The following is a 19,989-nucleotide window of genomic DNA, read 5'->3' as shown; positions in this document are numbered from 1 at the left end:
TACACAATTCTCTCCAGGTTCTCCTACTTCCTGCCTGATCACTGCTTCTTAGTCTTCTTCTAGGTGGTATCTACCAACCATAGGTGTCCCCTAAGACTCTGTCCTGGGCCTCCTTTTCTTCCTCTTTACTATTTCACTCGGTTGGCTCATCAACCCTTATGGGTTTATTTATCTCTATGCAAATGATTCTCAGATCTATTTATCTAGCACTAATCTCCTTGACTTCTTGAATCTCCAACTACCTAGTGGACATTTTCAACTGATGGGCAAAACTGATCACATTAGGCCCTCTCACTCCCCACAATAGTCCCCTCTCCCCAATTTCCATATTACTGTTGAGGATACCATCATTCTTCTAGTCGCCCAGACTCAAAACCTAGGAGTCAGTCTCACCTCACTATCTCACCCTTCCATGTCCAATCTGCTGCTAGGTCCTGTCCATTCTATCTCTGTAACATTTCTCATATCTCTCCAACACTCTGTTACAGAGCTTATATAAATCCAAACTATTATCAAAATATCAAAAAATCAAAATCAAAATGCTAATAGACATACTTTTTTTTTCTGGAGGTAGGGGAGTAGGTTAAGTAAATTAAATTATTGGAGTCCACAGTTTCTTTTTCTAATGATTGATCCACAAAGGACACCTTGAGTACTGCTCTAAGTAGGTGTCAGGGTCAGTGAAGATAGTTGGCAGCAATGTTATTGTTTATTCTGGTTGCCTCTAACAGGTTCCTTTTAGGGGCCTGTTCACTGAAGCAAAGGGTCTCCAGGCTAGAATAGGGAATCATAGGATCATAGAATGTTCAAGCTGGTTGGCACCTTTAGAACTCATCTAGTCCAGCCCCTTCATTTTGTAGATGAGAAAACTGAGGCCCAGAGAGGTTATGACTTGCCCAAGGTCACACAGATAACCTCCCTCCCTTTAACCCATTTTTTTTTCTCTCATCTTCTTGGGAGAGGAAATGTCAGGAGGAGCAGGAAATAGCAAGCAGCCTGGAGGAAGTCCAAGGCTAGGGCCTGGATAGAAGGCAAGAAAGGGGGACTACAGTTGCTCTTTTTATTAAAATTCATATTGACTTTGTTTTTGGAAGCCCTGTCTAATGTTTTCCGGGGCCTTGGGATCTTGTGCACATCAATCAATCAACAAGCATTTATTAAGCACCTTTTGTGTGCCAAATGCTGTAGCAATGCCTTGGATAGTTGGTGTCAGTTTTGGTGGTGCCCAGGTGATCAATGCCATAATGAACAGCGGCCATGGATGGTAATGTTCCAGACAGTATGTGTCTATATGGTTCTATGGCCACATATTCTGTAACTATTTCTACAAAACCTTCTGCTCCTTCTAGGAACCTCTCTCTGGACTTCCTCCTCCCAGTGCCAGGGAGGAAGGCATTGGTGCTGCCATGCCCCTTGGAAGGATGAGTCAACATCTTCCTCCCTTGAGGATCTGCTCCCTTGGCCTCTGTCATGGAGTCCAGAGGCTCTAGGACAAGTTGCCCACTACCAGTATGCCAGAGACTGAAAGAGTTTCTTGAGAGAGGTGAAGATACCGGTGGTGGTTTATAAGTGCCAGGCCATTCCCCAAGTCACCGTGGGTTAAGTGAGTGCTCCAAGGACAATCCCAGCAGCCCTGGCTTGATGGTGTCACAAAGATCCTTGGCAGTTGAACTATACCAGTGGTGTCTCTGTCCCTGTGGCTGTACTGTTGGGAGAGTTGTTTCTCCTCTTTTTCCCTGATGAGGAGGAGTAAAAGACAGAACACAGAATTCGGTGCCATTAATTTCAACAAACATTGGCTAAATGCCCATTATATGCCAAGCACCATGCTAGATCCTGGAGATTTAGAAACAAAGATGAACATATCCCTTGTCCTTAAGGTGCTCTGATGACTCAGGGAGAGAGGGTGAGGGTGACTTTGTACAACTCTGCCACACTTAAATCTAATTCATGCACAAGTCAGGATATCACCCTGTGATGTCATTGGTCCTTTTCTAAAACGAAGGACTAACGACGACAAGAACAAGGAGCTTATATTCTACTGGACAAAGTATATAAACCTCTATACATCTCAGCCTCACCAGGCTGGGAAGACCCTCTATGTGCTATCTGGCCCTGCGAGGCCCTTCCCTAAATCAGCACAGAAGACGACCTTCAGAATCCCTAGAGAAGGGATTTCCCAACCTTTCCTACCCCATCCCTCACTCCTTAACATTCAGGAATGAGAAGTTAATCTCAAGATCTAACTTCAGTCTCTCCTGATATAAATTTATTCATATAAAGTAATGCAATTGGAGCCAGAAATGGGGAGTGAGGCCATTGTCTAACTTTGAAGTTCTTAACTTTTTTGATGCCATGGACCCCTTTGGAGTCTGTTGACACTTCTGTCATTCTCTTTCTCAAAATAGTGTTTTTAAATGCATAAAACACATAGGATTATAAAGGAAACCAAGAATGTTTAAATACAGTTAAAAATATGTATGTAAAGACAACAATTTTATGGCCCCCGGGTTAGGAATTCTTAAGAGCTCCTGCCTTCATTTTACAGGTAAAGAAATAGAGGCCCAGTGGTGATTTGTTCAAGTTAATGGGAGAGCTTGGATTAGAACTGGGGGTCTCCCAATACTCAGTCCAGTGTTCTTTGAATGACATTATATAAACATCGCTCTAGGAGAAACCTGGTTTCTGCAGCCTTCACTATATGCTGATGTGCTTTTCTTTGAAGTTCATAATCTGTATTTGGTGGTGATATAAATAAACTTGAAATGACTGCATCAGCCTCGCAAAGGATTTTCCAAGTTATTTAAACCTCTGTTCAGTATTAGCAGAGGAGTAAAATATATCATCAAGGACATACATGACCAAAAAAGGAAGTAGGCAGGCCATGAAATTCAAGCGTGAGAGACAACTGATAGATGGACAGTCTGAATGCTGCAATGGTGTCCATGATTTACTACAAGAACCAGAGAAAGGTCTGCACTAGGCTGTTTCTCAATTCAGTTCAATTCCTCAAAGGAGAGATAAGGGAAAGGCATAGACAAGAATTGCAAAGGATGAGGAAGCATGAATGGGCAGTGTGGTACAGGAGACAGTGTGCCATTTGGGGGTTCAGTCCTGGCTCTAATACATAACTATCTGTGTGACCTTGGCCAAGGTCTAACTTCATGTCCTAGGGACTCAGTTTCCTCTTTTATAACATAAGGGAGTTGGGCTAGGTGATTTCTGAAGCCTCCTCTGGCTCTTATGATCTATGATTTTGTTATTCTATGGTAGGCTGGGCCCTTCCTTCTAGTCTGTGAATCCTGCCCCCACTCCAGCTAAGAAGGTTGCTTAGCATAATGTATACTATAGCTCTTTATAGACAAGAATGCAAGTGGTTTCATTTCCATGCCTTATCCCCTTCCCCACCTCCTGGCCCCCTCCTGCAGCAACATCAAGGAATCTTACCTGAGCAGAGGGCACAGTGCCATACGGAGAGGATCCCAGCCAGCAACAAGAGCAGAGAGATGGGTATTGCCACTAGCAGGATGTCTTTGTAGGATTTATCCCCTGGTTCTGGGCAGAGGAAATTCAGGGTCAGAGTCAGAGGTAATCGCTGAGTGCTTGAAGCTGCTGACCCTTTGGTGGGGCCAAATAAAGCACCTTCCCTTCCCTCACCCCTTCTTACAGGTCCTATCTCCCTCCTATGCCTCTTACCTTCTCTCTCGAGAGCCCAGGCATCATCCCTAAGGATGGGATGAAAGAAGAGCCTCTGTTTGAAAGGCTATAAGTAGTGTGATCAAGAGTGGGCACAAAGTCACTGATGTGCTTTGGGGTTTAGAGAGCATCTTCTTCATAACATCCCTGTGAGGCAGGGAGTACAAGTATTGTTCCCATTTTGTAGAAGAGGAAACTGAAGTTTAGAGAGATCAAGTAGACTCCTTAGAGCTGACTGCACTCCCGTCAGAGCCAGGACCTGTACTTGGGTTTTCTGACTTCCAAGCCAGTGAGTGCTCTTTCCAATTCATGGCAACCCTCAAAAACATCCAGATTTCTACATGTACTGGTGTGCACTCTGTACTTTAGCACCTGTCTACACATGGTGTTCACACTCCCACAAACCTGAGAGCCAAGTACTAACTTGTCACAGGGCCATTTCTTCTAGTGGAGGGAGTCTGGGAAATCTATTTTTAGGGCTCAGGCCAAGGTTCTCTCTGGGGCCAGTAGAATGAAGGGCCAGACTCTAGAGCAGAGCTAACCTCCTCCCACATAAACACTCATAGAGTATTCAAAACTGTACTAAATCTGGTCATTCTCAACTCTTAACTGTGTTATGGGGCTCAGGGTGGAAAGAACACTGAATTTAGAGTCAAGTCCTGGGATTGTCTTGTCATTGGTTTTGTGACCCTAGATTGGAGTGGGGAACCTGTTGCTTCAAGGTCACGTGTGACCCTCTAGGTCCTCAAGTGTGGCCCTTTGATTGAATCCAAACTTCATCCCTTTTACTGAACCCAAACTTCAAATCCCCTAGGATTTGTTCTGTGAAGTGTGGATTCAGTTAAAGGGCCACACTTGAGGACCCAGCAGGTTACACGTGGCCTTGAGGTTGCAGGCTCCCCACCCCTGCCCTAGATGAATCACTTAATTTTTCTCTTCTATGACAGCTTCTGCCATCTGTAAACCAGAATGTTTAGAGAGAACCTCTCCCCTATTGTGCAGATGAGGGAAAAATTCTCAAATACTATGGAAATACGATCTGTATTACACCTAAAAGACTTTATTAATCCAGGGTCAATTACTCTATGGGAGAAAGCCTTTCCTCCCCACCCCTCCCCAATGTTTTTATCCAAGTGAAGCCAAATTAAAAAGATCATTAAAAACAGGGTTATAGGGGCGGCTAGGTGGCACAGTGAATAGAGGAGGACCTGAGTTCAAATCCGACACTTGACACACTTACTAGCCATGTGACTTTTGGCAAGTCACTTAACCCCAATTACCTCCAAAAAGCAAAAAAACAAAACAAACAAACAAAAAAACCAGGGTTATAAAGGCAAAAAAATTATAACAGTGAAGCCAGGTGGGGTGGATGTAAGAAAGGACCGTTTCATCTCTTGGCCATGGCAAGGTTGGCCAATATGCTTGTGGAAACATCTTTACAGAGTTGTAGGTTTGTTTGTGTTCTTTTTTTAGACTTTGGGAGCTGTCCACTTCCTTTTCTCCCTACTCTTCTCCACCCACTCTCTCCCATTGACTACTGGAGTCAGTGGAGCTCCCACAGGTTGGGGCCCAAAGGATTGGTCTGACCATGGAGCATACCAGTATTCTGGAAGCAGCTTTCCCAGGGCGTGACGGCCACCGAGTCCCGGCTGACAGGATTGGACACAATGCAAGAGTAGACGGTATCCTCATCCCCTGGCCCCAGGGAGATTTTCAGCACTTGACTATCAATGAAGAGATCCTGTTGAGGGTCCCTAAGCTCGGCTGCACCCTCTCTCTGCCAGCTGTATGTCACTTCACTGCTATTGGGAACCAAACAGGACAGGAAGACTTGGCAGGTCCTGGGTTGTTGGGTGCCACCTGCTAAACCAATGAAAACTTGCACTGTGGGTCTGGAAACTGCTTCTGGGAACAGAGCATACAATATAGAGTTAAGAATACACAGGCCATTGATTACATTGGACACAGTCAGGTAGAGTGGACTTTGGGACCTATTCTGTCTCTCCTTTGTCTAGCTAAGCACTACTGAACCTTCCCTGATGTACAAGGAAGGAAGAAAAAAACCAACATTTATTAATCACCTACTATGTGCCAATTGGTGAGCCTGGGTTAAAATCCTTGCCTTACACACACCTGGGGTCTGTGACCCCAGGCAACTGACTGAACCTCTTGGTATTCTGGACAACTCTGTGATACTAAGCTGGTGCTGACTTGAGTTGGGTAGAGGGAGTATCCTCATCAGAGAATTCCCTACACACTAAAATCATGGGTCTATCCTCCCCATGCTCCATTCAGACTTATTTTTATACAGGCTTTAAGCCCTTCACAGCCAACCCTGTGAATAGGAAGTGAAATGTACAGTTCATAGAATCACAGATTTGGAGCTGGAAGGGGCTTCAGAGGACATCCAGCCCAACCCCCCCTTTTTACAGAAGAGGAAATCAAAACCTAGAAAAGTTAAATGTCTTGGTCAAGGTCCCACAGGTACTAAGCTTCATAGGTTGGATTTGAACCCAGGTCCTCTGATTCTAGAGCCAGGGCCCTTTCCATTTTACCCTGATGCCTTCCATGGTACAAATATTATGACCTCCTGTAATTTCTGATGCTTACTGCCTGCATCAAGGGCAGCTAGGTGGTTCAGTGGATAAAGTGTAGGGCCTGGAGGCAGGAAGACCTGAGTTCAAATCTGACCTCAGATTTCTGACCCTGGGCAAGTCACTTTATCCTGTTTGCCTCAGTTTCTTCATCTGCAAAATGAGGTGGAAAAGGAAATGGCAAACCACTCCAGTATTTTTGCCAAGAAAATGCCAAATGGAGTCACAAAGCATCAGAGGTGACTGAAAACGACTAAACAACATAACACCTATATCAGAGTGGGTAGGTCACTTATTCTTTCTGGGGCTCAGTTTCCTCATCTGTAAGATGGGTTGTACTATATGTATTCTGATGTACCTTCTGGTTCTAGATCTATGATCTATGACTTTATGGTTTCCATTCTCCAGAGTAGGAAATTGGGGCATAGAGACATTAAGTGACTTGTCTGCAATCACACTCTACCCCCAAATCTTATATTCAGGCCTTCATACCAAAACTGTTGAGCATTAATAGCTGCATGACCCTGTTAGTCAATTAATAAACATTTGTTAAGTGCCTACTATGTGCTAGGCACTGTCCAATTCATTTTCTTTTCTTAACCTCATTCTCCTCTTCTGTAAAATGGAGATAATTCTACCTATATAAAAACTATGTCAATGTGACCTAGTAAAAAGACAGCATGTAGAGAATCCTTTTTGAAGCTTTATGGGAAAAGGTAAAGAAGCCCCCCACACCCCGGTGGAATGGTAGGGATCTGCTTCAGAGGCAAAAGTATCCACTGGACTTGGAGTCAGAAGTGGATAAGTTTGAAGTTGAAGAGTTGCCTCAAAACTAAGTTGAAGAGTTGCCTCAAACACTTATTGACCAAGGTGACCCTGGGCAAGTCATTTGATCTCTCTGTGTCCCAATTTCCTCATCTTTAATATGAGGGGTTTGCCTCTAATGGCCCTTCTAGCTCTAAATCTGAGATTCTTGGAAGATATCAAAGAGAGAGAACAAACTGCTTTTAAACACTTCAAGGACTTAAGAAATGCCCTCTGAAATTCAAACAATTAAGAAGCTAATTATAAATCATTGTTATCTAATCTCTAAGCAGATCCACTAGGGACTCCACTGGGCAGCCTTTGCCTGCTAAGTTTTAGCCACTGTGAATTTGAAAGTCATGAAACAGCAATGTATTTGAATACACCATTCGATATTTCTTGTGACCACTTTTCAGCCTTGTCCCAACTGTCTTTGCCCTCCAACCCCAACGAGGAAATCTAAATCTGAAAAAGTTTTGTGGCACCATTGATCGTGAATTATTTGTGTCTTTTCTCACCCTCCTTACATCATAACTGAAATCTGGCTATGTATAGTGAAGGAAAGAGAAGTCACTGGCTCTTCATTCCCAGCATTGGGGTCTCTCAGGCAAGGATTGCACATTTTACCTCCTGTCAGATACCATCCATCAAAACTTTTGAGTTCCATGTGGACTTATCACAAAATAAATATCAATGAGCCACAAGGGAGAGAATTTTCTAGGAATGTGAATATATTATTTATAAAAAGAAATATTAAAAAGTGCCTATCAATGGATGATGAAAGATGTTATGTACCTCTTGATAGAAAAGCTATAGGCTCCAGGGGCAGAATGAAATAAACATTCTCACCTATGATTACCCTATGGATTTTATTTGTTTGACTATGGTTATTTGCTACCAAAAAAAAAAAAAAGCTCTGCTTCATATCCTCTAAGCACCTTGCCCGCCACATAGTAATTAATAAATGCCTGTTGGCTGAGTCTGTATGCTGTACCCTAGCTATCTGCCTATATTGCTCACCCCTACTCCCTGCTCTCTGGCTCAGGCGAGACTTTGAAAGTTCTGGGCTCATTCTGGCCCCGTCTCCAACTGAGGTAGGAGCCCCAAGAAACTGTAGGGATGTGGTGGGAAGTGAGTTAGGGAAGAAGGGGATGAAGAATGGAAGAGGCTAGGGAGGAAGGACTAAAGGCAATGAGGTGTTTCAAGAAACCAGAATCTCATCCGACTTTCTGAAGGGCAGCTGTATATGTGACAGTGAAGAGCCTGTTCAGAAGGTGACTAGAATTGGAACTTAGAAATGTCTATCCCCTCTGCTCTAGAATAATAATAATGTTATTAATAAAATAGTTATAATTAGTAATAACGAATTTTATGTAGTGCTTTAAGATTTTTTTTTTTGCTTTTTTTTGGAGGGGGGAAGGCAGGGCAATTGGGGTTAAGTGACTTGCCCAAGGTCACATGGCTAGTTTTATGTTAAGTGTCTGAGGCCAGATTGAACTCAGGTCCTCCTGACTCAAGGGCTGGTGCTCTATTCACTAAGTCACCTAGCCACCCCAAGATTTATTATTAATAAAATTAGATTGAATTCAAAATTCAGGTTTAATTATTAAAATATAGTTTATTATTTATATATATATTATTAAGGCTTCTATTTATATTCTCAGTGCTTAGCACAGAGCCTGGCACATAGTAGGCATTTAATAAATGCATGCTGACTACCCATGAAGCACTTTACATCTCATTTGATCCCCACTATAACACTTTAAGGTATTAGGCCCAGGGAGGGGGTGATGGAGAGATGCCAGGGCCAAAGGCAGGCTCCACTTACCATACACTGTGAGCTTCAGGGTGTGGCTTTCAGTCCGGCCCCTGGTGTCCACCAGCAGCAGTGAGAAATTGCCGCTGTCCCCTTGCTCCAGAGGCTGGATCTCCAGACTGAGGTTGCTGTGTAGCTGGGTCCTGCCCAGGAATCGCGAATCATACAGGGTCTCTGGTGCCCCATGGAAAAATGTGGCCACAAGCTTCTCTGAGGGCCACAAGGACCTCCACATGGCGTCACGGACTCGGAAACCCAGTGGTACCTCTGCCTCGAGCAGCACAGAGCCTCCCACGAGCCCCTGTACCTGGGCCCAGACAGTTGGGAGCAACGCTGGAATGAGGAACAGTATCAGGTTGGGAAGCATCCCTATCCCTTCCTCAGAATCATAGATCCTTAGGGTGGAAGAAGGATTCTTAAAAATGAGCAAACTCTCCCTTCCCCATTTTACATGTGAAGAAGCTGTGGGCCAGAGGTATTGTGACTTGTCCATAGTCACATAGCATGCAGTGTCAGAGCTGGGACTTAAACCCAGGCTTTCTGATTCCAAATACAGTGCTATTCATTCATTCATTCATTCATTCATTCATTCATTCATTCATTCATTGCTACAGCACAGCTGACTTTATTTTAGACCAGGATGAGATATAGCCTACTGATTTAAAGAAATAATAATAGATAATAGCTAGGTGATAGATATCACTTATATAGTACTTTGCAAATATTGTCTTATCTGATCCCCACAACATTTTATAGATGAAGAGAGTGAGGTACACAGAGGTTAAGTCATTTGCTCAGGTCTTCCTGACCCCAGGTCCATTGCTGCATCTATTGAGCTATAATGAGGTGCATAATAGATGATGATGATGGTGATGATGATGACGATGAAGATGATGATGATGAAGATGAAGATAAATAGTCAGCATTTATGGAACACTTTAAGGTTTGTCTGTAAAGCCCTTTATATGTGTTATCTCAGTTGATCCTCAGAATAACTCTTTGAAGTCAGAGCAATTATCATGTTGATTTTACCCATGAGGAAACTGCGGATGAGAAGGGTTAAGAGATTTGATTTGCCCCGGGTCCTGTAGCAAGTAAGGATTCCAACTCAGGTCTTCCTGCCTCTAAGTTCAGCACTCAATCCATTGTGCCACTGATCTGACTAATAGAATATAATCTTTGCCCCCCCAGCAAAATAAATGTTCATTTTTTTATTCTAAAGAACATCTCTCTTTACCTTTTACAAGTGCTTACAGATTGTAGCAGTTAATATTGCCAAGAAGGGGAGAACCTTATATTAATGGATGAATTTCATTTACTAAGCACTAACTGTGCCAAAGTCTGTGCTAAATGTTCAGGATTTAAATAGAAAAAAATGAGGAAGTTCCTAATGTTAGTGATATTTGCATGAAGTGTTGACAACGAGGATCGTGGAGACCAGGATGGCTTTTTGGGCTCTGAATGACATGGCTACTGGCCTCTTACTATGTTTTTTTTATACTCCTGCCTCTCATTCCCACAAAGCCTGAGCTCTCTTACCCCTGTTACTCAGTTGCATTTTCAATTAGGCCTAGAATGGAGAGGTCTGTCCAGTTCAAGAATCTCCTTTCAGTTTTTTCCAGAGTCATGATGGCCAGTGACCATCCATCTGGCTCAGATGTAGAAAATTGACGGGTTTGCCATACTTAGGAGGCCAGGCTCCTTGAATGTGTCCATGGTCTCAGACGGCTCGATTCAATTTAACAATTAGAGGCCTACTATGTGCCCAAAGCAGGTAGACTTGACACCAACCCTGCTCTTAATAAGTTTGTAATCATGGTGGTGGTGGGGGTAGTAGGAGAAGGTAAGAAGGGTATGTTACAGCTGTGATACTACAGCTGACTTCCTTGTGACCTTGGGCATGTGACTTCCTTTTCTGTGCCTCAGCTTCCTTATCTTTAAAATGAGGGAGTTAGATTAGATTATTCCTAAGGTATCCTCTGGCTTTAAATTTCTGTAATCCTCTAAGGGAGAAGGCAATGAATAAGATCCCCCAATTCCAGATAGGTTGAATTTGAAGGAAAGTTAGATCATCAAATCAGCAGGAACAGATGTCAGATTTTATCTTGTCAAATGCCTCATATTGCAGGTAAGGAAGCTGAGGCCTAGAGAAGTTAAATGACAGACCCAGGATTTGAATCCAGATGCTCAGACTATAAATCCATCCTCTTATGAGATATGGAAGCCATATTACTTCTTCTTGGTTGTGTGTGTGTGTGTGTCTGAGTGTCTGAACATGTATGTGTATGTGAGTGAGTAAGGGTATATGAGTGTATGAGTATATGTGTGTCTGAGTGTGTGAGTATGGGTATATGACTATATGAGTATATATGTGAGAGTGTAAATGTATGAGTATATGTGTGAATGGGGGAGTATATGTGTGTCTCTCTGTGTGTGTGTATGGGTTTATGTGTGTATGAATTCATATGTGAGAGAGTAAATGTATGAGTATATGTGTGAATAAGTGTGTGTGGGTAAGTGTGTGAGTATGGGTATATAAGTGTATGAGTATATGTGCAGAGTGTGAGTGTATGAGTGTGTGTGTGTGTGACTGTGTAAATATGGGTGCCTGAGTGTATGAGCATATGCATGTGTTTAAGTGTATGACTATGTGTGAGTGTGTATGTGTGTGCATTATCTGTATGCATGTGTGTATGAATATGTATGTGACTTTGAGCCTGCCTCTTTGAGGGACAGCTAGGTGGCATAGTGGGAAGAGCCCTATTCAGTAGTCTGGAAGACCTGAGTTCAAATCTAGCCTCTAACACTACTAGTTGTGTGACCCTGAACAAGTAATTTAACCTGTTTGTCTTAGTTTCCGGTTTCCCCATTTCTACTTCCCAGGGTAGTTGTGAGGATCAAATGAGATAATAGATAGAAATCACTTTACAAACTTTAAAGTACTATATAAATGCCAGTCATTATAATTCACCTCTCATCAGCAGGCCTCTGTTCTGGCAATAGCCTCATTCCCTGAGCCTTCTACTGCAGTCCTTGTTGAGCTCAACCAATGTTTATAGAGCAACACAGGGGTAAGATGTAAGTGCACATGATTAAATTTAATCTTCATTATGAACACTTTTTAATTTTAGATAATCAACAAAACAAGCCCTGACTTGTTGTGTTTTTCAATTTCTGAGATGTAAATGCTCACACTGAAAATTTATCAGTCTCTTGGTCAGCTGTTTCCAGCTGGCTCCAGCACACCCCTGCCATAATTGGAATTTAAAGGGAGAGATGTTAGAGCCCCAAGCCAGAAATTTGAAAGATTGGACCAGAGAACAAAAAAGGAAGTTGTTCTTCCTTTAAGCCTTCCAAGTGGGCGACTCTTCCTAGCTCAGCCACCAGTCCTCTTTCGCACACATCCTTATTCTTGTCTCAGAAAGCAAGTAGCCAAGCAGGAATCTCTAGGGGCACATGCTATTTAGCAAGAGGCAGACAAGTGTCACAAGAAGTGACTAGAGTATATGCTTAATCCCTTTATACTTCCTCTCCTCCAATGCCCCCAAACTTCAGAGGGTCCAAGAAGCCAACCAAGAACCTCTGGCCAAACATGTTCTTTAACAAGACACTCATGTATGTATCCATCCCCATACTCCAAGGGCATGCCTGTTATACCTGCAAAATGAGGTCATTGGACAAGACATATTTTCTAACTCTAAATCTTATGGTAAAGCTTTAAGATGTGACTCTTCCCAGGAAGTATTTGCATTTTTGAAAAGGAGTTTCTGCTTTAAGAACAGAAATGTCTTACTTTCCTTTGGGGAGTGAATAAAATCTTGGCAAGCCATGCCTGAAAGATTGCCAACCTCTAATCTAAATTCTCCTGGAACCCAGTTATATTTTCCAGCTGGTGCCACTGCCTGGGATAACAAGTGCTGTAAATATACGAATTCTAAGGACACACTAGGATCACCTGAGGATCATAGGATTTAGAGTTAGAAAGGGATTTGTGATTATTATGATTAATCTGACTCATTCTTTTTATAAATAAGGAAACTGAGGCCCAGAGAAGACCCAAGATCATGCCATTTTATTCTTCCTTAAACTCCCTTCTCTGAGATTTTAAGGTTGCCTATTCGTTATAGGATGTATTGAGCACATCTGTATTCACCCTTAGCAATCAGTCATCTCTTTCCTTAGCTCTTATCTTTCCACAGTGAGGAGTCCTAATCTTTTGGTCTCTGGCTAAAAGTAAATGGAAGTTATATTGTCTAAGCAAACATCAACTGTCCATGAGCATGGGCAGGAAATCAGCCTAAATTAACCATGTACCATGGATAAACTACAAAGTGGATGTGTCACATGTGAATAATGGAGAATTGATTAGAACCATCAATTCTACTATCTCCTGATTCTCAAATTCTGACTCCCACTGTGGGTTGCCTGGTTTCAGTAGTAATGTATCCTCCCCTCCTCCATTTTCCCAGACTTAAAAAAATCAGTCCATTTTTAAAAGAAAAGATTAAACTAATATAAAAAATAAATATTTTTTAAAAAGAAAAGATTAAATATGGCACTGTGGAAAGAATGATGGATTTGGAATAGTAGAATCCAAGTTCAAAGTCTAATTCTTGAACTAATTATCTGTATGTTTTTAGGTAAGTCACTTAACTTTTCCAGGCTTCTATTTCCTTACCTGTAAAATACTGCATATATACTCAGATGAGATGGATTAGATGATCTCCAAAGTCCCAACGATCTCTAATTCTACTATTGGGTGATTCCATGAAAAAGAAACTCCATCCTGGCTTTGGAGGGAAGATACATTGAAAAAGTGGAGGGTTTCCTCCTCTGATGAGGCAAGATGAAGCTATCGGAATATATTTCCAAGATCCACTATTTTGTTACGTGGACAACTCCATCTACTGATACAGTGTTTGACTATCCTTCTGTGACTCAGTGGATGATCTTCAAGAGTGTCTTTAGTCAAAGTTATTTATTGTCATTGATCAAGCTTCTCTGAACATAGGTAGAGTGGGTTCATAGATGGCTCACATATAGGCAATAGCTAGGCACATTTTCAAAGCCTTTCCATCTAGAAGGAGCTACCCATTTAGGGCTTACTTATACCTCATGATGAGGCATTGAAGCAGGACTTTATTGGGAAAGTTGGAATATAGGAAAATTTAAAAGGAAAACTTTTGCTCAACAAAACAGAATAGCATAAATATGAAAAGGAAAGCAACAGCTTGATGAAAATACAAATGGCCATCATAACCTATCCAAAATACATGAACTAGCAAATACAAATAAGAAGTAAAAAACCAGATTCCCTTTGATGAGTGATCAAAAGGGATGAATGGACATTTTACAAATAAGGGGAAATAGTCATTAGTAAATGATTTTTTTCTACTGGATAGAATCATGATCTTGACTTCAGGAAGACCTGGATTCAAATCCTGCCTCTGACACTTACTAGCTGGGTGGTCCTGGGCAAGTCATTTAATTTCTCTGAGCCTCACTTTCCTCATCTGTTAAATAAAAGGATTTGGACTTGGTGATTTTAATGTTCCTTCCAGTTCTAAAGTTAATCCTTTTAGTCTATGAATTATTTGACTATTATGAATTATTCTGTGATTCTTCTTCTAAGGCCTTGTAGTGCTGCAGTGAAGATTCTGGGTCTTCTTCTTTTTTTCTTTTTTTAAGCAATCGGGGTTAAGTAACTTGCTCAAGGTTACATGGCCAGTTCTTTCTGGGTGTGGTGCTAAGTATCTGAGCCCGGATTTGTTCCCCAGGTCAGCCTGACACTGGAGAGGGTGCTCTTACTTGCTGAGCCTCCTGGCCTCCCCTAAGCAATTGGGTAAGTAACTTGCTCAAGGTTACACAGCCAGGTGTTTTTGGGTGGATGCTAAGTGTCTGAGCCTGGATTCGATCCCCAGGTCAGACCAGTGCTCTTACTCGTTGTGCTACCTGGCCACCCCGATTCTGGGTCTTCTAAGTCTATGCCAGTGGGTCACAAACTCAAGAAGATGTTATCAGACTGGAAAAGTTCACATAAAAGTCTGGAGACAGGCTATTGGTCATCCAATGACCAACCTTAATGAGTTTGGAGAGGCTCATTAGCAGAAAGTTTGGGGTAGCGAAGGTCAATAAAGCCATGAAGACTATGTGATGGATCACCCATGCAGAGGAAAGCACCCATCTTTTTAAGTACTTGAAGAAGGTAATGTAATAACAGTTCATATTTGTATGGCATTTTAAGGTTAATGAAACATTTTATTCTTTCCAAGGTTATTTTTATACATTATGCCATTGTTCCTCACAATAACTCTGTGATTACTGATACTACAGTTATCCCTTCCACATAGCGGCTTTCCCCATCAATGTTTTGGTATATAACAGGGTTGGCATAAGAAATTAAATGTGAATATTTTGGGGAATTTTGTGGAAGCCACAGTTGACACTGAAGATCAGCATGTGACACAGAAGTTTAGAAACTCAGAAATGCATAAGTATATGTATAGCATTGTGTAATATCAATCCCATTTTCCAATAAGGTATTGTAAACACTCCATAAAGAAAAAGAAACAAATTCAGATTTCTTCTCTGGTAGGAAGGGAGGGCCACAAAATTTTGCATGGATTTTCCAGATCACGGGGTCACCATTTCCCTAGACCCCCCATTTCCCCCAATGTGGAAGGGATAACTATCACTAAATTAGTTTGAGTAAACTCAAGAATATTAATACCATGGAAAAGTATGTGTCAAAAGTATGTGAATCAAAATCTCGAAACCTAAAAGGAAATGTAAAGATGATTGAGTCCAACCTCTTCATTTATTTATTTATTTATTTATTAGCATGAGCAAATAGACCCAAAGAGGTGATGAGACTTTTCTAAGCTCACACATATAAGGTTAAGTTGGAAAAAATTTCCACCAACCAACCAGCTAAGTAGGTGGCAAATAGGTCTCAATGCAGTTACAGTCTTTTTGAAGCTTATTAAGAGTTTGGGTGTGATACCCAATACACAAAAAATCTGAAGTGCAAGGATCTGAGTTTGAATCCCAGGCTCTGCCAGGTTCCGGCTGTGTGATCCTGGGCACATTATTTTAATATGGTGAGTCTCAACTTCCTGTAATATCAGGAGGTTGGCCAGAACACTTCTAAAGTCCTTTCCAGATCTGAATCTGATACTTTGAGCGTCAGTGTGGGGAACTCCCAGCACGGGAACTCTTTCCACAATGCAGATTGCAGTCTAGGAAGTTGTCCAGTCCTCTATCTAAATATTGTTTCAAAACAAGCCACTGTAACTATGTAAACTAAGATTTTTTTTTTAAAGGAAAGCTTAGAGACATGTCAGTAGTTCCTTTTTCTCTATAAAGTTGTGTAAATTCCAATTATGTTAAAGAAGGAACTCTATAATAAACAATGATCAGATTTTAATCCCCTAGAAATGAAAGAGGAACTGTGGGTCACTAATCATTCGAACTGTACAAGCTTCCCAAACATTGGAGTTTTTGGTTAAGAAGCTAGTTCTGTGTTGTCAATGTCACCCTATAGGAAACTAGAAAACCCAGCTGGCCACAGGTGACATCTTTACCCTTTCACAGAAGCCTTTCACCCCAATGAGGCACTTAGGTGGCATAGTGAATAAAGTGCTGTACCTGGAATCAGAAAGACCTGAGTTCAAATCCTACCTCTGATACTTACTAGCTCTGTGGGCTGGCATGGCACTCCGTTTGCCTCAGTTTCCTCAGCTGTAAATGGGGATAATGAGAGCATCTAACTCTGAGGGTTTTTGTGAAGATTAAAGGAGATAATCTCTGTAAGGTGCTTAGCATAGTGCCTGGTCCATAGTAGTCCATGTAAATGTTAACTGTTATTACTACCACTAATACACACCCCCATGTATTGTAGCTCAAATCTTCTAGTACTCTGTGACTATAGACAAAGAAGTTAGGTACACAGAGCTGAGCAAAGAGTAGCTACTACATGATGTTCATTGAGTCAATTATATGGTGGCCAAGAGAAAACAAGATGGAGGATTCCACACTGGGCCTTAAAGTTCACAGGTGAGATCCTTTTACAACATCCTTGTATATAGGTAGTACAAGTGTTGTCATGCTTGTCTCACAGAACAGGCTCAGGGAGTGAAGTTAGTTACCTATAATTGCATAGTTTGTGTCCAAGCTGGAATTCGAATTTTGGACTCCTACCACCAAGTCCAGTGCTCTTAGAACTATAGCATTCCTTATTCTACTTAGGTGTTGAAATGGATAATGCACTGAACTTGGATTCAAGAAGATCTGAGTTCAAATCCTGCTTCAGACTCTTATTAGCTGTGTGACCCATGATAAGTTACTTAACTTCTCTCATCTTCAATTTCCCCATCTGGAAAAATGAGGGTGTAAGTCTTGATGGCCTGCAAGGCCCCTTTGTAGTTTAAAAGTGGAATCTGAGGACCTAGGTTCAAATTTTGATTCTGCTGTTTACATAATTGACCTAGTGTTTTTAGAAGAGAGGCCTGGATTTAGGAATAATTGGGTTTAAATCCTATCTCAATTCATATCAGCTTCGGGACCTGCCAGTCAATCTCTCTGTCTCTCAGTTTCTTTACCTGTAGAATGAGGAGGTTGAATTTGATAGTCTCCTCATGTGTGGATGAAGGAGGCTTAATCCAACAAACATTTATTAAGAGGGCACCATGAGGGTGCAGTGAGGTGGGGAATTGAATAGAGCACTAGCCCTGAAGTCAGGAGGACCTGAATTCAAGTCTGGCCTTGGACACTTGCCACTTAACTAGCTGTGTGACCTTGGGCAAGTCACTTAACCTCAACTGCCCTCCAAAAAGTCTACCGTGTTTACCAAAACACTATATTAGGATTTGGGGATAAAAAAGACAAAAATGAATAGTCCCTGACCTCAATTTTATTGTGGGGGTGGAGGGAACATAATGTGTATAGAGATAACTAAATACAAAATATAAACAAAGTAATATAAAGATATAACAAATGGCAGCCAGGTGGCATAGTGAATAGAATGCTGGACCTGGAGTTGGGAAATCTTGAGTTCAAATCCTACCTCAAATACTTGCTAACTTTGTGACCCTGAACAAATCACTTAACTTTTGTTTGCCTCAGTTTCCTTATCTGTAAAGTGACAACAGATAATAACATGATCTACCTCCCAGGGTTGATGTGAGGAACAAATAAAATAATGTTTGCAAAATGCTTTGCAAACCTTAAAGTGCTATAAAGGATAATCCTTATCATCATCATCATCATCATCAAGGTGTGAAATCTGAGCTGTGCTTTGAAGGAATGAGTGTTGCAGACATAGGGGATCAGGAAGAGAGGACATGAAGGGCAGTAACATGAAATAAGATTAGAGAAGGTAGGTGGGAGCCAGTCTGTGGAGGGTTTCCAGTTCCAGCCAGGCTAGGGATTTTGCATTTTATTCCAGATGCAATAAGGAGTCATGAATATTTTTTAGTATGGGGTGACCTGGCCAAATCAATATTTTAGGAATATCAATTTGACAGCTGTGGGCAAAGAGTATATTGGAATAGGGAGATGCTAAGAGCAGGGAGACCAATTAGAAGGCTATTGCAATAGTCTGGGTGAGAGATAAGGGTATGAACCAGGGTAGAGATTGTGTGAGTGGAGATAAGCAGACAGATTTCGAGAGATGTGGAAGGGGATTGTAGAAGACTTGGTAATTGATTGGATGTAGTGAGTGGAGGAGAGGAATGAGTCAAAGATAAAAACCAAGGTTATGAACAGGAGTTACTGGAACAAAAGGAAGTACCCTTTTGTGGAAAGAAAAAAGTATGGAGGACAAATGCATTTAGAGGAAAGTATAATGATCCATCTGAGATCTTGAACCTGGGGAGCGGGGTGCAGGGTCAGAGGTGTTAGAAGGCCAGGAAAGGAGGGTACCCACAGCAATCAATAGAATTTTTGTTTTTGTTTTTACCTTGGAAGCTGGGGTTCCATTCTGTATCTACTTCTTACCCTAACATAGAAATTACTAAAAGGGAAGGCTATACTTTCCTTCCCTAATACTGGGTAAATGCCCCTATTACCCTCTGGGAAGGCTTAACTCTTCCCTCCAAACTGTCTTTAGAAATAAAGTGTTTTTGAGCTGTCCAGATGCCTCCGGTGTTCTTACATCATCACTGCCCAAGAGTCACCATGATGTCCTATTGCCATTGACCCCAAAGAGTGCTCCTGGAGCTTTAGCTCCTCCTGGTACCCTCTCCTGGTCCCCCCATACTTCTCCATTAATGTTTTTTCTTAGTGCTACTTTGTAATTAAACCTTGACACCATCTTGGCTTTGGTGGCTCTCCCTCATCTTCCTCCAGTCCTTCCTTGGCCCTTCAGATGCAAACTAACAATTAATCATGGTTTGCCTAGACCTGACTGGTGGGCAGACCTATGTTAGATGGAGTTCCAGCTTACTGGTCAGTCCTCTTGAGCCTTCTCCCTACCCCAAACTCCCCATACCTTCCCAGAGGAGGAGGCTTTGAAGTGTCCAGACAGCCATCTTGCTCCAATGTGGGTGAAGAAAGGATCCAGGGAATGAGTGTGTGTATATATGTGTGTAAGGGAAACAGTTTAAAAAGAAACTAACCAACTGGAAACTGGAACATCCTAGGCTAAGAGGATGTGGGGAACCTCACTGTGTCAAATAATGGAAAACCCCATCCCAAGAAGAAGGAATCTTGACTCAGAATAAGAAATCCTGAAAACAAAAATGCCCCCAAAGAAAGTAGAAGTTGGTTCAGGCCAGCGTGGACTATTTTAAGAACAAATTCTTATAAATCAGCCCCTTTTATATATATTCCTATTCTGCTGATGCAACCATGACAATTTCCTGGGCATGTTGGGAAATAAAATTGTTCATCTTGAAGCTCTGTCTCTTTACTCTTCATTTACTGAAACAACATTTTAAAGGGGCTACTCTGCTCTAGTCAGCAGCAGTAGGAGAAAAAACCAGACTGCAAGGGGTTAAAAGGAACGGTTAGGAAGGAAAACCTGGTAGACAGCTTTCTCGAGAAGTCTAGCAGTGAAGGGAAGAAGAGACACGGGCTAGA

The 19,989-nt window shown here is 41.8% G+C and overlaps 1 protein-coding gene across 1 annotated transcript; it reads right to left on the bottom strand.

The window, feature by feature from the left end:
- Positions 1–1,046: 1,046 nt before the first annotated feature.
- Positions 1,047–19,485, bottom strand: SLAMF8 (SLAM family member 8). Its single transcript, XM_069062833.1, has 5 exons — positions 19,400–19,485; positions 8,923–9,243; positions 5,296–5,601; positions 3,448–3,555; positions 1,047–1,736 (listed from the first exon to the last, which is right to left on the bottom strand). Exons 1-5 carry the CDS (start codon positions 19,437–19,439, stop codon positions 1,672–1,674), a joined length of 840 nt encoding a protein of 279 aa, XP_068918934.1. The 5' UTR covers positions 19,440–19,485; the 3' UTR covers positions 1,047–1,671.
- Between the last annotated feature and the right edge of the window lie 504 nt (positions 19,486–19,989).

This window comes from Petaurus breviceps, unplaced genomic scaffold (genome assembly GCF_028583685.1).
Source record: "Petaurus breviceps papuanus isolate PSGF00001 unplaced genomic scaffold, PetGlider_PUasm1.0 90510, whole genome shotgun sequence".
Taxonomy (NCBI): domain Eukaryota; kingdom Metazoa; phylum Chordata; class Mammalia; order Diprotodontia; family Petauridae; genus Petaurus; species Petaurus breviceps.
The sequence above is the reverse complement of the archived record's forward strand: the minus strand, read 5'-3'. Positions and strand labels throughout refer to the sequence as shown.

Coding starts and splice junctions, on each gene's coding strand:
- SLAMF8 (XM_069062833.1), bottom strand. CDS start 19,439: ATGGCTGTCTGGACACTTCAAAGCCTCCTCCTCTGGGAAG. Junction 5,602..8,922: donor CCTGAAGCTCACAGTGTATG/GTAAGTGGAGCC, acceptor CTCTGTTCCCAG/AAGCAGTTTCCAGACCCACA. Junction 1,737..3,447: donor GCACTGTGCCCTCTGCTCAG/GTAAGATTCCTT, acceptor CCTCCTCATCAG/GGAAAAAGAGGAGAAACAAC.